Source organism: Microplitis mediator, chromosome 8, assembly GCF_029852145.1.
Source record: "Microplitis mediator isolate UGA2020A chromosome 8, iyMicMedi2.1, whole genome shotgun sequence".
NCBI classification, from domain to species: Eukaryota; Metazoa; Arthropoda; class Insecta; order Hymenoptera; family Braconidae; genus Microplitis; species Microplitis mediator.
The window spans coordinates 4276852-4294748 of NC_079976.1; the positions used below are offsets into that span (position 1 = coordinate 4276852).

Below are 17897 nucleotides of genomic sequence, written 5' to 3' on the forward strand. Positions count from 1 at the left end.
TGTAATCTCATAAATGTAAACATTTTCCTAATTTTTTTCACTGTCCACTTTTTTTGATCCAAAACTATAGAAAATTATTATTTACTATTTACATAATGAAGATGGTAAGAAAGTCGGAGTAAAAGAAATAAATTCGAAAAATCTTTATTTGATTAAGGATTAATATTATTATAATTCCTTTCCTTGAGAATAAGTGACATTAGTTCCAATAAAGAATTTTATAATATTTGAATCATTTGATGAAAATGAAAATAATCGTTTTTCGAAATTTTGATTATTTCAATATCGGAATTACGTAATAACTTTTATAATACTCAATGACAAAAAGAAGCTGCTTTCTTCTTCATTGATCTTAAAATGTAGTAATTATTATCACTGCAATGTAAAAAAAAACGGTCCAAGAATAAAAAAAAATCCATTTTATGATGTTATTCAAAATAATTATACAAACATTGTCATTTATTTTTATATGAATTCTTTGTATGCCAAATTGAAAACCTTCTTTCCGAATCACCTTCATTGAAATTAAGAGTTTTTATGCCTGTTTTGTCAGTACAAGTAAGCCAATTACAGATTAATGCAATTCAGCGGGCAGTTTCTTCCCCCGACATTTATTCTTCGTACACCTAAGTATTTATATTTTGATAACCACCCGATGAAAAAAGATTTTATACAATTGTATAAAATTATATATAAAAAATAGCCCGATCCAATTGTATACAACTGTATAAAAATTGTATACAATTCTATACAAAATGTAGACAAGTCAATATAATTATATACAATTCTATATAATTGCAATATATAGTAATAATATAAACCTCGTCTCTAACGTCAGCCATCTTTAAGCTTCATTGTCGACCGAATTTCGGCCTTTTTTCGGCCTCGTGTTAACAATTATTCTTATTTTTTCAGTTTAAAATATGTTCACTCGGGTATCAATAACAACTTTGTGAATTTATCAATCAGTGATATGAAATTTATTGAAACTCCAAGATTTTAAAAATAACAAAATTTGTTCTTAATTTAAGTAAATTTTCGTGTTGGGGAAATAAAACGAAAATCGTGTTTTGAACAAACATTGTCTTGTAAAAGTCACTGAGCCACACTTGTTTTTAAAATACCGATACACTGTCTTCATTTCAATAACGAAATTGTGAATTTACCAAACAGTGTTACGAAACTTATTTAAACTCCGAGTTTTCAAAAATAACAACATTTGTTTCTAATTTAAAAAAACTTTCGTCTTGTGGAAATAAAACGAAAATCGTAATTTTAATAAACGTTGTCTTGTAAAAGTCACTGAGCCACACTTGTTTTTAAAATACCGATACACTGTATTCATTTCAATAACGAATTTGTGAATTTACCAAACAGTGTTACGAAACTTATTTAAACTCCGAGTTTTCAAAAATAACAACATTTGTTTCTAATTTAAAAAAACTTTCGTCTTGTGGAAATAAAACGAAAATCGTAATTTTAATAAACGTTGTCTTGTAAAAGTCACTGAGCCACAGTGGTTATTAGAATAACGATACACTGTCTTCATTTCAATAACGAAATTGTGAATTTACCAAACAGTGTTACGAAACTTATTTAAACTCCGAGTTTTCAAAAATAACAACATTTGTTTCTAATTTAAAAAAACTTTCGTCTTGTGGAAATAAAACGAAAATCGTAATTTTAATAAACGTTGTCTTGTAAAAGTCACTGAGCCACACTTGTTTTTAAAATACCGATACACTGTATTCATTTCAATAACGAATTTGTGAATTTACCAAACAGTGTTACGAAACTTATTTAAACTCCGAGTTTTCAAAAATAACAACATTTGTTTCTAATTTAAAAAAACTTTCGTCTTGTGGAAATAAAACGAAAATCGTAATTTTAATAAACGTTGTCTTGTAAAAGTCACTGAGCCACAGTGGTTATTAGAATAACGATACACTGTCTTCATTTCAATAACGAAATTGTGAATTTAGCAAACATTGTCATGGAATTTATTTGAAATACGAGATTCCACAAATACAAACTTGAATTTTTGATTTGAATATACTTATGTCTGATTGAAATGGGAAAATTATTTTCAATTTTCTCATACGTTGACTTATTAATTGAAATCGTATACAAAATAGTAAAATTTTTATACATATTGTAAAAGTACAATACTATATTGTAATAATAATATACAAAAATTGTATTTTTTTCTACTACATCGAATTCCAGATTTTTAGATAGGATTGTATAGTAAAAATATATGAAAATTACGATTTTTTTTTACAGTGTACTCAAAACATAAAGGAATAATTTTATCCGCATTTGAACCTCAAAAGTCTTATCCGACTTATTCTCTCCCTTCCCTTTTTCTATCAAAAATTTTTCAAAGTCCGACATAGAACTTTTCATTCGTTGAAGATTTTGAGGTCTTACTTATAATTTAAAATCGATAAATTATTCGCATTTAGACCTCATAGTTCTCATTCAAGATTTTGAGTACTAAAGTAGAGTTACTTTCTGGGCGGCAAATAAAACATCAAAGGAATAGAGGCTTTTGAGGACTAAACTAATTTCTAACTTCCCGCTAAGAAAGTTGCAAATTTTCAAAAAAAAGGAAGTTATTGGTTTCGGTCCGATTTTCGAAAATCGAATTTCCATCAGATGTCGACGTTTTGAGGTCCTAGGAAGCTATTCTGACTATTCCCGGATGGACGTCCGTGTGTATGTGTGTATGATCTTTTTTTTGTTCGACGATATCTTTAGAACGAATCAACCGATTTAAACGTTCTTGGTGGCAATCGAAAGAGCTCACTAAAACTTAGAATTGATTAGATTTTGGGGTAAATCGGTCATGTAGTTTACAAGTTATACGAAGAATAAAAATTAAAAATTTTTTTAGTTTTTAGTTTTTTGCGTATAACTTATAAACCACTTGCCCGATTCACCTCAAAATGTAATCACTTTTAAGTCTTATTGAGCCCTTTCGATTGCCACCAAGAACGTTCAAATCGGTTCATTCATTCCAAAGATATCGTCGGACAAAAATGATAATATTTCAGTGAAGGTACACGGAAAGAATTTTTTGATAAAAATTACTCTGTAATTTCGAGTAATCCTGGGCCGTTGCAAAAAATTTGTATTTTTTGTTTTAAATTTAATGTTTTTTGTTCAAATATTAACGTTGCTTGACTATGTTTTACTCTACTAATGAGTAATTTTTAAAAAGTCTTATATTTGATCGATTATTGTGAATATCTCATCTTAATCTATTAATTTTTACTCCATGCGATTAATTTTTACTCCCCAATCTTCCATTCTTTTAAACCCATTAACTTTTTGATGAAAAACTGCTTAGAACTCGAATTAATTTTCTCATCTATGGAAGTAATTTTTACTCTAAACTGCAGAGTAATATTTTAGTAGTCTCCGTTAATCTTCGGTTAATATCGGCTTCAATTATATGTCTTTTAAGTTGTTCGCGACAACTTAGATGTTACGCACACAAATGTAGGCTTGGAAAAAAAGACGATCTCTGTATCTCTCTGTAACTTAATATTTATTTAAAAATTTAAAAAAATTTGTATCTTTTCATTTTCAACACAATACGATTAACTTTTTTTTTATTCTTTTTCAAAATATTTATTTTAAGTCAAATTTTAAGGCAATTAGATGGTTTTAGATTTTTTATGGAAATTTCAGCCTGTTAATTGTAATTTTTATTGTAATTCAATATAAATTTTATAAATTGAATCATCAACTTTTTATCATAACCTACGAGTAAAAATTAAATTAGAGAGAATTTATTTAGACAGCCGCTAGGTGTAATTTTTACTCGTAATTGTGAGTAAAAATTAATCTGATTGATTTTTACTCGCTGAAAGAGTAAAATTTCATTATTCGAAAGTAAAAAGTCGTAATGGCCCAAGATTACTCGATTTAGAGTCATTTTTAGAATAAATAACCTGGCAATATTCATACGAAAATTCTTTTCGTGTATGGTTCACCAGTCTAACAAATTTTTGAGCTCGAAGAACTCAAAAATTTACAAGTAATAATGTTTCCGAGCTCGGAAACAGCGGGAAGTTTTGGGGCTAGCCCGCAGGGTCAGGTGGTTTTCAGATTTTTTTTTGACTCGGGTAACCATGTAACATAAAGATGATAAATGACGTCAGCTAAAAAATTAATATGATATATTTAGACATAATGACTTTGATGTGCGTCATTAGATGTGACTAAATAATACTATAAAAGCTATTGACTGCCCATCGATATTATTAAGGCTCACTCAACGTTCAACTGAGCACGGTCGATTCAATTGCTGTGCGAATATATATATTTTATTTTCAAAATTATTCTTCTTCATTACTACAAAAATAATAAAATGAATTATTTATATATATCCAGTATTACAATATGGATGTTTACAATTATTATACAATTAAATGTGTCATCGGTAACATCAAAATTAGTTCCAAAATATAAAGGTGATCCAATAGAATGGCGTGAAAATGGAGCGGAAGGTAAGTTTTTTAAAATATGTTATATTTATTCAATCTCTTAATTAGAAAAATGTTCTGAAATCAATGAAAACATCCTATTCGAAATTTCCTTCAAACGATTTTCGTATTTTTAATTTCCGTAGATATTGGTAATAATTAACGACTGTTAATTTTAAATATTTATTTGCAGTGATTAATGTTGTGGTTATTTTTTTGTTTTCGATTAGTAAATCAAACCGTATATATCTTTACTGCAGTATTATTCCGAAGACTATGACCCGGACACTTCTCATGATTGTTAAATATTTTAAATAAAATCAAAAGATATGATTGCATATAGCATTAAATACGAATCACTAGTTAAATTTAATTTCTTATTTTACTTGAATTATTGTTAATTATAATTTTTTAATTGCTTATAATTTTCTTTTTAATTTTAAACTAATGCAGTAATAAAAAACAAACGTTTATAACAAATTTAATAGTTGATTAAATTCTAAAAAAGAAAAAATGATTTAATCATATTTTCATTTTTTGTTCATATTTAGTTATTTTATAGTAATTATAATTTGAAACAATAAATATTCAAAATTTTTGATAGTTTCTGAGATCAGAAGATTCCAATAAAATAAAACTGTTTTTATTATATAAATATAGACTAGTTTTGTTTTCAAATGTTATGTTACTGAAATATTTGCGTTAATTTTTTCAGCCAATTTTGCTCAATTCAATAGCTTGTATGCAATAAGTATCAATGAAGCGTTGGTGGACTATTTTGGCTTACCTAGTGGTAAATGTGATGTATCACCTGATTTACTAGATAAAGACAGTGCACGAAATTTGACTTACCCGAATCAATGTGCTGGATCACTTCGCTCTTGCTGGTTCGAAAAAGTAAGTTGAAACATTTATTAACAATATCATTAACTAACACGAGTAATAAATTATTATAATCAAACTATGCATAAATAATTAAGGAAAGTGAACAACGAAAAAAAGCAGAAGCGGACTACAAAAAATCAAAAATCTCTTACTGTACTAATAGTCCGGCTGGTAGTTGTTTCCGCAAAAAAGGCGAATATACCGATTATTATCGCGGTATACTAGATTCTACTGGTAACATTTGCAAGTGCTTATGTGAACGAGATGATAATTCAAATTCCAAAAACGAGCGTGGTGAATTACTTGACTCAATTTGCTTTGATCCAGTTTCAGTTGATGATGGATAGTGAGTTTTATTATTTAATTATTAGTTAGAATAAAAAATCCACTGTATTAGACATGCCTACTTTGAATGGAGTATAATTTATTAATAAATATTGTTTGATAGTGTTGCAACTGGCGCGAGATTTAAAAGACACGGTAATGTAATGTACCTTGAACTCCAACAAGGAATATTATCACAAGGAAAAATTGATCCAACAACGCTCAAGTGGACGACTTCAAATAATTGTAACTTAAAAAAGAAAGTTATTGATAATGTCCGATACGATGGTACTTACGATGGTTTAAATATCATACTAGACGATCTTACTTTAACAGAGAATGCAGTTATCACAGGTAAGTTTTCAATTTTAGTTTTTATAAAAAATATTTATTTCGTTACCAGTTTCAAATAATTAGATTTCTTATGTTATCAAACAGGTGTTACGTTAGGTGATTCATTGCGCGGACGATACGTCGATGACGATGGTAATATTAATGAAAATGAATCCGAAATTACACAAAAAAGTCAATGCCATGGAAGGTAATTACAGTTTCATTCAAATGTTGAACTTTTCAAGTGATGACTTATTTTTAGACAATATCAACATTTATACATCGCGTCACCAATTCCAAAAGGGCGTATAGTTTTTTTCATCGCCAATTCTTTTGTAAAGTTATATCATAGCTACAAATGGAAAAGAAAATCCGATTGCCAAAAAGACATATAGCTTAAATTATAATTAAATGGCGTATGAAAATGTCTTTTTGGAATTAGTAACGTGATATATTAGTCTAATTGTGATATTAAAAATTTTTTTTTGTTGAAAAATTGTGTCGAAGTAAGTACTGCAATAATTTAATAATTTCGTTTTAGTGCCACCGATTTGGTACATCGTGGTCTAGATCTTCTGCCGTCCACAGCTTTAATAGGAAAGAATTACGACCGCGGTGAACCATGCAGTTGTAAGATAATTTTTAGTGGAACTAAAGAGAGTTCTGATAATATACAACATGTAGTTCCATTTGTCGATATACAGGAGGTCGTCACCGATCAAAATTCACCTCAACCTATTTACGGAATCGGTTGGTATTATCGCGGTTATCCTGGTTATGGAGGATATCTGGCTCTTAAGATTTTCACGAAAGAATAATAATTTTTTAATTAATATTTATTTCATCAGTATTGATGTTAATTTATTCAATATTATTTAATGTACTAAAAATAGGATTGTTTGTAAAATTCAAATTTATAATTTTTCGAATTTATTTAAAATTGTAATTAAAATACGATTTTATTTTTCAAAGACGAAATATATGTCTGTTAAAAATATACATATTCTTGTTTTAAATCTTGTGAATATTTAACTTTCCCCTCAGCACCTAAAACATCGAATATTACTAAACCCGAGCGAATTTCGTTTATCCTCTATCATACTCGATAGCAGGGAAAACCAAAAAGTTCTGCCAACTGATGCAATAGAAAGCGCTTCGGGCACCCGTACTTAATTTAATTCAAAATCTTTCGTTTATAAACATTTCGGTTTGGAAAAATTAATCAAAAAAACGTTCAATAAGCATCGGCCATATTGATTTTGAAAATTCAATACTTTCAGAATTTTGAGTTGGAATTTTCTAAGCTTTTGAAAATTAAAATACATTAATTTTCAATTTTGAATCTACAGACGAAACATTCTCATTATTATGTGAACCAAGTATTTTTTTACGAATTCAAAAAAACTTTTTTTGAGAAATTTTAACTTGTTTAAAAAAAGTGTACATTGTAACTTTTATATAATAAAATTTGAACGCGTTTATAAACAAGTCAACATTTCTGTGTCTAAACTTGAGTAACGAAGAATTCTCAAGTCCAATGAAATTTTATTAACATTAGCGTAAAATTAAGGAATCAAAACGTTTAAATTGATATTTAGGTATATACATTTTTGGCATTAAGTGAAAGAGCTAAAACTCTATAACCCGATCACATATTTGTATATCTTCCTTTATAAATATAGATATATCGAACAGTTTTTGGTGATCAGTGACGTTAAAAATAATCTACGAATGTATGCTGTCATCAATTACAAATCAGATTTCATATGTTTGAACATAATTAACCTACGTCATTAGTGCAACAGATTATTCACAAAGGCGTCATAAAATAAAATTATGAAACTTATCTACCGTCTATCGTAATTATTAAAGCTTACAAAACATTTAGTAGAGCATGTCCGAACCCTTTTATATATTTGCTTTGCCAAATTTATATTTGGATTCATATTTATGGTTTATTGCATATATTATTTCATGTAACAACTTCAGCTAAAAAAAAAATATCATATATTTGGACGTAATGACCTTGAAGTGCGTCATAAGTGTAAAAGATTAGTTTTAAAGATGCGATAAAATGAAGCTATAAAAGTTATTGACTGTCCATCGACATCATTAGAGCTCACTACCGAGCACGGTTGCTTCAATTGCTGTTCGAATATATATTTTACTTTTAAAATTATTCTTCTTCATTACTAAAAAAATAACAAAATGAATTATTTATATATATCCAGTATTACAATATGGCTGTTTACAATTATTATACAATTAAATGTGTCATCGGTAACATCAAAATTAGTTTCAAAATATAAAGGTGATCCAAGAGAATGGCGTGAATATGGAGCGGAAGGTAGGTTTTTTAAAATATGTTATATTTATTCAATCTCTTAATTAGAAGACGGCTTTAATATCAATGAAAATACCCTATTTGAAAATTCTTTCAAACGGTTTCCTTATTTTTAATTTCCGTCGATATATTGGTAGTTCAGAAGATTAAAAAAAAAAAACTTTATTTTATTTGATGAATATGCAATAGTTATATTTTCAAATATTATGTGACTAAAATATTTTCGTTAATTTTTTTAGCCAATTTCGCTCAATTCAATAGCTTGTATGCAATAAGTATCAATGAAGAAAAATTGCGCAGTGATAAATATTCTTCTGGCAAATGTGATTCACTTGACTCACAAGGTACAAAGAGTGCACGAAATTTAAATCACCCAAACCAATGCGCTGGTTCACTTCGCCATTGCTGGTTCCAAAGAGTAAGTTAAAACATTTATTTACAATATTATTGACACAAGTGATGAATTATTATAATCGAACTATGCACAAATAATTAAGGAAAGTGAACAACGAAAAAAAGCAGAAGCGGATATCCAGAACTCATTTGTCACTCACTGTGCTTCGACTATGTATTCTCCTGTCTGCGACCTCGTGGAAGGAGAAAATACACCTTATTATCGCAATGTACGAGATCATACTGGTAACATTTGCAAGTGCTTATGTGAACGAGACGATATTTCAAATCTTAAAAACAAGCGTGGTAAATTACTTGATTCCATTTGCTTTGATCCAGTTTCAGTTGATGATGGATAGTGAGTTTTATTATTTAATTATTAGAATTAAAAAATTCACGTTAAACATTATAAATGTTTTTTCAAGTGTTGCAACTGGCGCGAGATTTAAAAGACACGGTAATGTAATGTACCTTGAACTTCAACAAGGAATATTATCACAAGGAAAAATTGATCCAACAACTCTCAAGTGGACAACTTCAAATAATTGTAACTTAAAAAAAAAAATTATTGGTAATTTCCGAAGCGATGGTAGTTACGATGGTTTAGAAATCACACTAGAGGATCTTACTTTAACAGAGAATGCAGTTGTCACAGGTAAGTTTTAAATTTTAGTTTTTATAAAAAATATTTATATTTGTTATTAGTTTCAAATAAATAGATTGTTTATGTTATCAAACAGGTGTTACGTTAGGTGCTTCATTGCGCGGACGATACGTCGATGACAATGGTAATATTGATAAAGATGAATCCGAAATTTTAAAAAAAAGTCAATGCCATGGAAGGTAATTACAGTTTTATTCAAATGTTGAACTTTTCAAATGATAACTTATTTTTAAAAAATATCAATATTTATATATCGCGTCATTAATTCCAAAAGAGCGTATAGTTTTTTTTTTTCACCAATCTTTTTGCGAAGTTATTTTATAGATACAAATGGAAAGAAAAAAAATTGGATTGCCTAAAAGGCATACAGCTTAAATTACACGCCCTTTTGGTTTTGAACTTAGTGACGAAGCCAAAAAGACGTATAAAAATATGTCTTTTTGGAATTAGTAACGCGATATATTAGTCTAATTGTGATATTAAAAAATTTTGTTTTGTTGAAAAATTGTGACGTAGTAAGTGCTACAATTATTTAATATTTCGTTTTAGTGCCATCGATTTGGTACATCGTGATCGAGATCTTCTGCCGTCCACAGCTTTAATAGGAACTAATTACGAACGCAGTGAACCTTGCGGTTGGAAGATAATTTTTGGTGGAACTAAAGAGAGTTCTGATAATATACAACATGTAGTTCCATTTGTCGATATACAGGAGGTCGTCACCGATCAAAATTCACCTCAACCTATTCACGGAATCGGTTGGTATTATCGCGGTTATCCTGGTTATGGAGGATATCTGGCTCTCAAGATTTTCACGAAAGAATAATAATATTTATTTCATCAGTATCGATGTTAATCTATTCAATATAATTTAATGTACTTAAAATTATGTATAGAATTGAAATTCATAATTTTTCAAATTTATTGAAAATTGTAATAAAAATACGATTTTATTTTTTACAGTCGAGTTATATATCTGTTAAAAATATACGTATTGATGTTTTAAATCTTGTGAATATTTAACTTTACCCTCAACACCTAAAACATAGAATATTACTAAACCCGAGCAAATTTCTTTTATCCTCTATCATACTCGATAGCAGGGAAAACCAAAAAAGTTCTGCTAACTGATGCAATAGAAAGCGTTTTGCAAATAATAACTTGTGTATGTGTGTTTTCTGTATTGTTATCCTAGAAATTTTATTGTTTTTTTTATAATCGTGACTCATTTTTATTTCGAATGAGTCAAACATGTTTGATATTAAACACTCGACAAGGATAAAGTAATAACACTTATCAAGAATTGATAAATGTAGTCTTTTCCACGTGTCGAAAAATTTCCACTACATTTATGAACTTAAAATTTAAAAAAAATAAATAAAAAGTGTTGATTTCAGATCTTAGCAATAAACTATCATAATTCAACATAATCAAACTTAAGGCTTTTCAATTCAATTAATTAAAATCCAAGGATTAATGATTGATGTTTTTTTAATATCTTATTTGATATCAGCTTTAAGTCGAATTTTTTTTTACATTCAATGTAACCCTGTAACATATAGATGATACCGTGCAAGTAATAAAGGAACGTAATTTTCAGAATTTAAAATGGTCACTAGGGTGGGTTGAAAAAAAACTTTTTTTTTGTTTTTCTTAGCATGGGGGTAGAATCTGTACCTTATAAAAAAAAAAAAATTTTTAAGAAAAAAAAAATTTTTTTACTCAACATTTTGAAGTGGCCCACTCTTTTTTAAAATAAATAATTGATCAAACGAGGTAGTCCAAACGAAACAAACGACATGGTGTTCTAGAATCTGTGGGGTGTCCCCTTGAAAGCTAATTGAAAGTCAGAAGTTGAAAAAATTTTTTTCCTATTGTTTTTGTAATTTAAGTAAAAAATCCAAATATGAAAAGCATTTTCTTTTGAATTAAAATGAAAGTGAAGTAGAAAAAAATCACATTCGACAATTATTAGATGTTTTCCACGATTTTGGACAAAAAAAAATTTTTTTCGTTGGAACTACCCTGTTTAATCAATTATTTATTTAAAAAACGAGTGGGCCACCTCAAAATGTTGAATAAAAAATTTTTTTTTTCTTGAAAAATTTTTTTTTTTTATAAGGTACAAATTCTACCACCATGCTAAGAAAAACGAAAAAAAAGTTTTTTTTCAACCCACCCTAATGGTCATATTTATTTTCGGATTCATATTTATGATTTATTGCATATATTATTTCATGTAACAACATAAGCTACAAAATATCATATATTTGTACATAATGACTTTGATGTGCGTCAGTAGTGTAAAAGATTATTTTCAAAGATGTGATAAAATAAAACTATAAAAGCTATTGACTGTCCATCGACATTATTAGAGCTCACTCAGCGTTTAACTGAGCACGGTTGATTCATTTGCTGTTCGACAATATATTTTATTTTTCAAATTATTCTTCTTCATTACTAGAAAAATAATTAAATGAATTATTTATACACATCCAGTATTACAATATGGATGTTTATAATTATTATAAAATTAAATGTGTCATCGGTAACATCAAAATTAGTTCCAAAATATAAAGGTGATCCAAACGAATGGCGGGAATATGGAGCAGAAGGTAGGTTTTCAAAAATATGTTATATTTATTCAATCTCTTAATTATAAGAATGCTTTGAAATCAATGGAAATGCCCTAGTAGCAGCGATTAACGATAAGATCATTTTTCTGTTTTTGATTATTAAAACAAACCGTATATATCTTTACTCTTATGATTATTAAATATTCGATATAAAATCAAAAAAGATAATTGCATCTAGCATTAAATCCGAATCACTAGTTAAATTAAATTTCTTTTACTATTTAAATTATTGTGAATTATTATTTTTTAGTAACTTATAATTTTTTTGTTTAATGTATTTTATAAAATTAAAACATATTTATTGCAGATTTGTAGTTAAACTAATGCAGTTATAAAAAACAAAAGTTTATAAACAATTTGATAGTTGATTAAATTCTACAAAAAAAAAAAATTATTTCATGACATTTTTATTTATATTTGATTATTCTGGTGCAATTTCAGTATGAATTAATATAAGAAATATGTTAATTTTTTTAATAGTTTCTAAGCTCAGAAGATTCCGATAAAAAAAAAAAACGTTTTTTTTTCTTATGAATTTAGAATAGTTGTTTTCAAATATTCCGTAACTGAAATATTTTCGTTAATTTTTTAGCCAATTTCGCTCAATTCAATAGCTTGTATGCAATAAGTATCAATGAAGCGTTGGTGGACTATTTTGGCTTACCTAGTGGTAAATGTGATGTATCACCTGATTTACTAGATAAAGACAGTGCACGCAATTTGACTTACCCGAATCAATGTGCTGGATCACTTCGCTCTTGCTGGTTCGAAAAAGTAAGTTGAAACATTTATTAACAATATCATTAATTAACACGAGTAATAAATTATTATAATCAAACTATGCATAAATAATTAAGGAAAGTGAACAACGAAAAAACGCAGAAGCGGACTACAAAAAATCAAAAATCTCTTACTGTACTAATAGTCCGGCTGGTAGTTGTTTCCGCAAAAAAGGCGAATATACCGATTATTATCGCGGTATACTAGATTCTACTGGTAACATTTGCAAGTGCTTATGTGAACGAGATGATAATTCAAATTCCAAAAACGAGCGTGGTGAATTACTTGACTCAATTTGCTTTGATCCAGTTTCAGTTGATGATGGATAGTGAGTTTTATTATTTAATTATTAGTTAGAATAAAAAATCCACTGTATTAGACATGCCTACTTTGAATGGAGTATAATTTATTAATAAATATTGTTTGATAGTGTTGCAACTGGCGCGAGATTTAAAAGACACGGTAACGTTATGTACCTTGAACTTCAACAAGGAATATTATCACAAGGAAAAATTGATCCAACAACGCTCAAGTGGACGACTTCAAATAATTGTAACTTAAAAAAGAAAGTTATTGATAATGTCCGATACGATGGTACTTACGATGGTTTAAATATCATACTAGACGATCTTACTTTAACAGAGAATGCAGTTATCACAGGTAAGTTTTCAATTTTAGTTTTTATAAAAAATATTTATTTCGTTACCAGTTTCAAATAATTAGATTTCTTATGTTATCAAACAGGTGTTACGTTAGGTGATTCATTGCGCGGACGATACGTCGATGACGATGGTAATATTAATGAAAATGAATCCGAAATTACACAAAAAAGTCAATGCCATGGAAGGTAATTACAGTTTCATTCAAATGTTGAACTTTTCAAGTGATGACTTATTTTTAGACAATATCAACATTTATACATCGCGTCACCAATTCCAAAAGGGCGTATAGTTTTTTTCATCGCCAATTCTTTTGTAAAGTTATATCATAGCTACAAATGGAAAAGAAAATCCGATTGCCAAAAAGACATATAGCTTAAATTATAATTAAATGGCGTATGAAAATGTCTTTTTGGAATTAGTAACGTGATATATTAGTCTAATTGTGATATTAAAAATTTTTTTTTGTTGAAAAATTGTGTCGAAGTAAGTACTGCAATAATTTAATAATTTCGTTTTAGTGCCACCGATTTGGTACATCGTGGTCTAGATCTTCTGCCGTCCACAGCTTTAATAGGAAAGAATTACGACCGCGGTGAACCATGCAGTTGTAAGATAATTTTTAGTGGAACTAAAGAGAGTTCTGATAATATACAACATGTAGTTCCATTTGTCGATATACAGGAGGTCGTCACCGATCAAAATTCACCTCAACCTATTTACGGAATCGGTTGGTATTATCGCGGTTATCCTGGTTATGGAGGATATCTGGCTCTTAAGATTTTCACGAAAGAATAATAATTTTTTAATTAATATTTATTTCATCAGTATTGATGTTAATTTATTCAATATTATTTAATGTACTAAAAATAGGATTGTTTGTAAAATTCAAATTTATAATTTTTCGAATTTATTTAAAATTGTAATTAAAATACGATTTTATTTTTCAAAGACGAAATATATGTCTGTTAAAAATATACATATTCTTGTTTTAAATCTTGTGAATATTTAACTTTCCCCTCAGCACCTAAAACATCGAATATTACTAAACCCGAGCGAATTTCGTTTATCCTCTATCATACTCGATAGCAGGGAAAACCAAAAAGTTCTGCCAACTGATGCAATAGAAAGCGCTTCGGGCACCCGTACTTATTCTAATTCAAAATCTTTCGTTTATAAACATTTCGGTTAGGAAAAATTAATCAAAAAAACGTTCAATAAGCATCGGCCATATTGATTTTGAAAATTCAATACTTTCAGAATTTTGAGTTGGAATTTTCTAAGCTTTTGAAAATTAAAATACATTAATTTTCAATTTTGAATCTACAGACGAAACATTCTCATTATTATGTGAACCAAGTATTTTTTTACGAATTCAAAAAAACTTTTTTTGAGAAATTTTAACTTGTTTAAAAAAAGTGTACATTGTAACTTTTATATAATAAAATTTGAACGCGTTTATAAACAAGTCAACATTTCTGTGTCTAAACTTGAGTAACGAAGAATTCTCAAGTCCAATGAAATTTTATTAACATTAGCGTAAAATTAAGGAATCAAAACGTTTAAATTGATATTTAGGTATATACATTTTTGGCATTAAGTGAAAGAGCTAATACTCTAACCCGATCACATATTTGTATGTCTTTCTTTATAAATATAGATATATCGAACAGATTTGGTGATCAGTGACGTTAAAAATAATCTACGAATATATGCTGTCATCAATTACAAATCAGATTTCATATATTTGAACATAATTAACCTACGTCATTAGTGCAACAGATTATTCACAAAGGCGTCATAAAATAAAATTATGAAACTTATCTACCGTCTATCGTAATTATTAAAGCTTACAAAACATTTAGTAGAGCATGTCCGAACCCTTTCATATATTTGCTTTGCCAAATTTATATTTGGATTCATATTTATGGTTTATTGCATATATTATTTCATGTAACAACGTCAGCTAAAAAATTAATATCATATATTTGGACGTAATGACCTTGAAGTGCGTCATTAGTGTAAAAGATTAGTTTTAAAGATGCGATAAAATGAAGCTATAAAAGTTATTGACTGTCCATCGACATCATTAGAGCTCACTACCGAGCACGGTTGCTTCAATTGCTGTTCGAATATATATTTTACTTTTAAAATTATTCTTCTTCATTACTAAAAAAATAACAAAATGAATTATTTATATATATCCAGTATTACAATATGGCTGTTTACAATTATTATACAATTAAATGTGTCATCGGTAACATCAAAATTAGTTCCAAAATATAAAGGTGATCCAAGAGAATGGCGTGAATATGGAGCGGAAGGTAGGTTTTTTAAAATATGTTATATTTATTCAATCTCTTAATTAGAAGACGGCGTTAATATCAATGAAAATACCCTATTTGAAAATTCTTTCAAACGGTTTCCTTATTTTTAATTTCTGTCGATAATTTGGTGGTTCAGAAGATTCAAAAAAAAAAACTTTATTTTATTTGATGAATATGCAATAGTTATGTTTTCAAATATTATGTGACTAGAATATTTTCGTTAATTTTTTTAGCCAATTTCGCTCAATTCAATAGCTTGTATGCAATAAGTATCAATGAAGAAAAATTGCGCAGTGATAAATATTCTTCTGGCAAATGTGATTCACTTGACTCACAAGGTACCCAGAGTGCACGAAATTTAAATCACCCAAACCAATGTGCTGGTTCACTTCGCCATTGCTGGTTCCAAAGAGTAAGTTAAAACATTTATTTACAATATTATTGACACAAGTGATGAATTATTATAATCGAACTATGCACAAATAATTAAGGAAACTGAAGAACGGAAAAAAGCAGAAGCGGACTACATAAACTCATTTTCTACTCAGTGTGTTGTTAACGAAGTTTCTTTTTGTTTTCGTACAAGTAGCAAAAATACACCTTATTATCGCAATGTACGAGATCATACTGGTAACATTTGCAAGTGCTTATGTGAACGAGACGATATTTCAAATCTTAAAAACAAGCGTGGTAAATTACTTGATTCCATTTGCTTTGATCCAGTTTCAGTTGATGATGGATAGTGAGTTTTATTATTTAATTATTAGAATTGAAAAATTCACTTTAAACATTATAAATGTTTTTTGAAGTGTTGCAACTGGCGCGAGATTTAAAAGACACGGTAACGTTATGTACCTTGAACTTCAACAAGGAATATTATCACAAGGAAAAATTGATCCAACAACTCTCAAGTGGACAACTTCAAATAATTGTAACTTAAAAAAAAAAATTATTGGTAATTTCCGAAGCGATGGTAGTTATAATGGTTTAGAAATCACACTAGAGGATCTTACTTTAACAGAGAATGCAGTTGTCACAGGTAAGTTTTAAATTTTATTTTTTATAAAAAATATTTATATTTGTTATTAGTTTCAAATAATTAGATTGTTTATGTTATCAAACAGGTGTTACGTTAGGCGATTCATTGCGCGGACGATACGTCGATGACAATGGTAATATTGATAAAGATGAATCCGAAATTTAAAAAAAAAGTCAATGCCATGGAAGGTAATTACAGTTTTATTCAAATGTTGAACTTTTCAAATGATAACTTATTTTTAAAAAATATCAATATTTATATATCGCGTCACCAATTCCAAAAGAGCGTATAGTTTTTTTTTTTCACCAATCTTTTTGCGAAGTTATTTTATAGCTACAAATGGAAAGAAAAAAAATTGGATTGCCTAAAAGGCATACAGCTTAAATTACACGCCCTTTTGGTTTTGAACTTAGTGACGAAGCCAAAAAGACGTATAAAAATATGTCTTTTTGGAATTAGTAACGCGATATATTAGTCTAATTGTGATATTAAAAAATTTTGTTTTGTTGAAAAATTGTGACGTAGTAAGTGCTACAATTATTTAATATTTCGTTTTAGTGCCATCGATTTGGTACATCGTGATCGAGATCTTCTGCCGTCCACAGCTTTAATAGGAACTAATTACGAACGCAGTGAACCTTGCGGTTGGAAGATAATTTTTGGTGGAACTAAAGAGAGTTCTGATAATATACAACATGTAGTTCCATTTGTCGATATACAGGAGGTCGTCACCGATCAAAATTCACCTCAACCTATTCACGGAATCGGTTGGTATTATCGCGGTTATCCTGGTTATGGAGGATATCTAGCTCTCAAGATTTTCATGAAAGAATAATAATATTTATTTCATCAGTATCGGTGTTAATCTATTTAATATAATTTAATGTACATAAAATTATGTATAGAATTGAAATTCATAATTTTTCAAATTTATTGAAAATTGTAATGAAAATACGATTTTATTTTTCAAAGACGAAATATATGTCTGTTAAAAATATACATATTCTTGTTTTAAATCTT

General features: G+C 28.3%; 5 protein-coding genes across 9 annotated transcripts in view; all 5 read left to right on the plus strand.

The window, feature by feature from the left end:
- The window catches only part of LOC130673682 (transient receptor potential-gamma protein), a 102829-nt gene that overhangs the window by 51116 nt on the left and 33816 nt on the right, over nt 1–17897 (plus strand). The window lies entirely within an intron of this gene.
- LOC130673691 (uncharacterized) lies at nt 4365–7136 on the plus strand. The gene is made up of 6 exons (XM_057478825.1): nt 4365–4517; nt 5209–5390; nt 5474–5724; nt 5827–6056; nt 6141–6243; nt 6577–7136. The coding sequence occupies exons 1-6, from the start codon at nt 4379–4381 to the stop codon at nt 6851–6853; spliced, it is 1182 nt and encodes a 393-aa protein (XP_057334808.1). The 5' UTR covers nt 4365–4378; the 3' UTR covers nt 6854–7136.
- LOC130673689 (uncharacterized) lies at nt 8150–10337 on the plus strand. The gene is made up of 6 exons (XM_057478823.1): nt 8150–8382; nt 8619–8797; nt 8877–9130; nt 9198–9427; nt 9513–9615; nt 9986–10337. The coding sequence occupies exons 1-6, from the start codon at nt 8244–8246 to the stop codon at nt 10260–10262; spliced, it is 1182 nt and encodes a 393-aa protein (XP_057334806.1). The 5' UTR covers nt 8150–8243; the 3' UTR covers nt 10263–10337.
- On the plus strand, nt 11785–14489 carry LOC130673690 (uncharacterized). The gene is made up of 6 exons (XM_057478824.1): nt 11785–12051; nt 12665–12846; nt 12930–13180; nt 13283–13512; nt 13597–13699; nt 14033–14489. The coding sequence occupies exons 1-6, from the start codon at nt 11913–11915 to the stop codon at nt 14307–14309; spliced, it is 1182 nt and encodes a 393-aa protein (XP_057334807.1). The 5' UTR covers nt 11785–11912; the 3' UTR covers nt 14310–14489.
- On the plus strand, nt 15596–17759 carry LOC130673694 (uncharacterized). The gene is made up of 6 exons (XM_057478830.1): nt 15596–15835; nt 16072–16250; nt 16330–16580; nt 16648–16877; nt 16963–17065; nt 17436–17759. The coding sequence occupies exons 1-5, from the start codon at nt 15697–15699 to the stop codon at nt 17040–17042; spliced, it is 879 nt and encodes a 292-aa protein (XP_057334813.1). The 5' UTR covers nt 15596–15696; the 3' UTR covers nt 17043–17065; nt 17436–17759.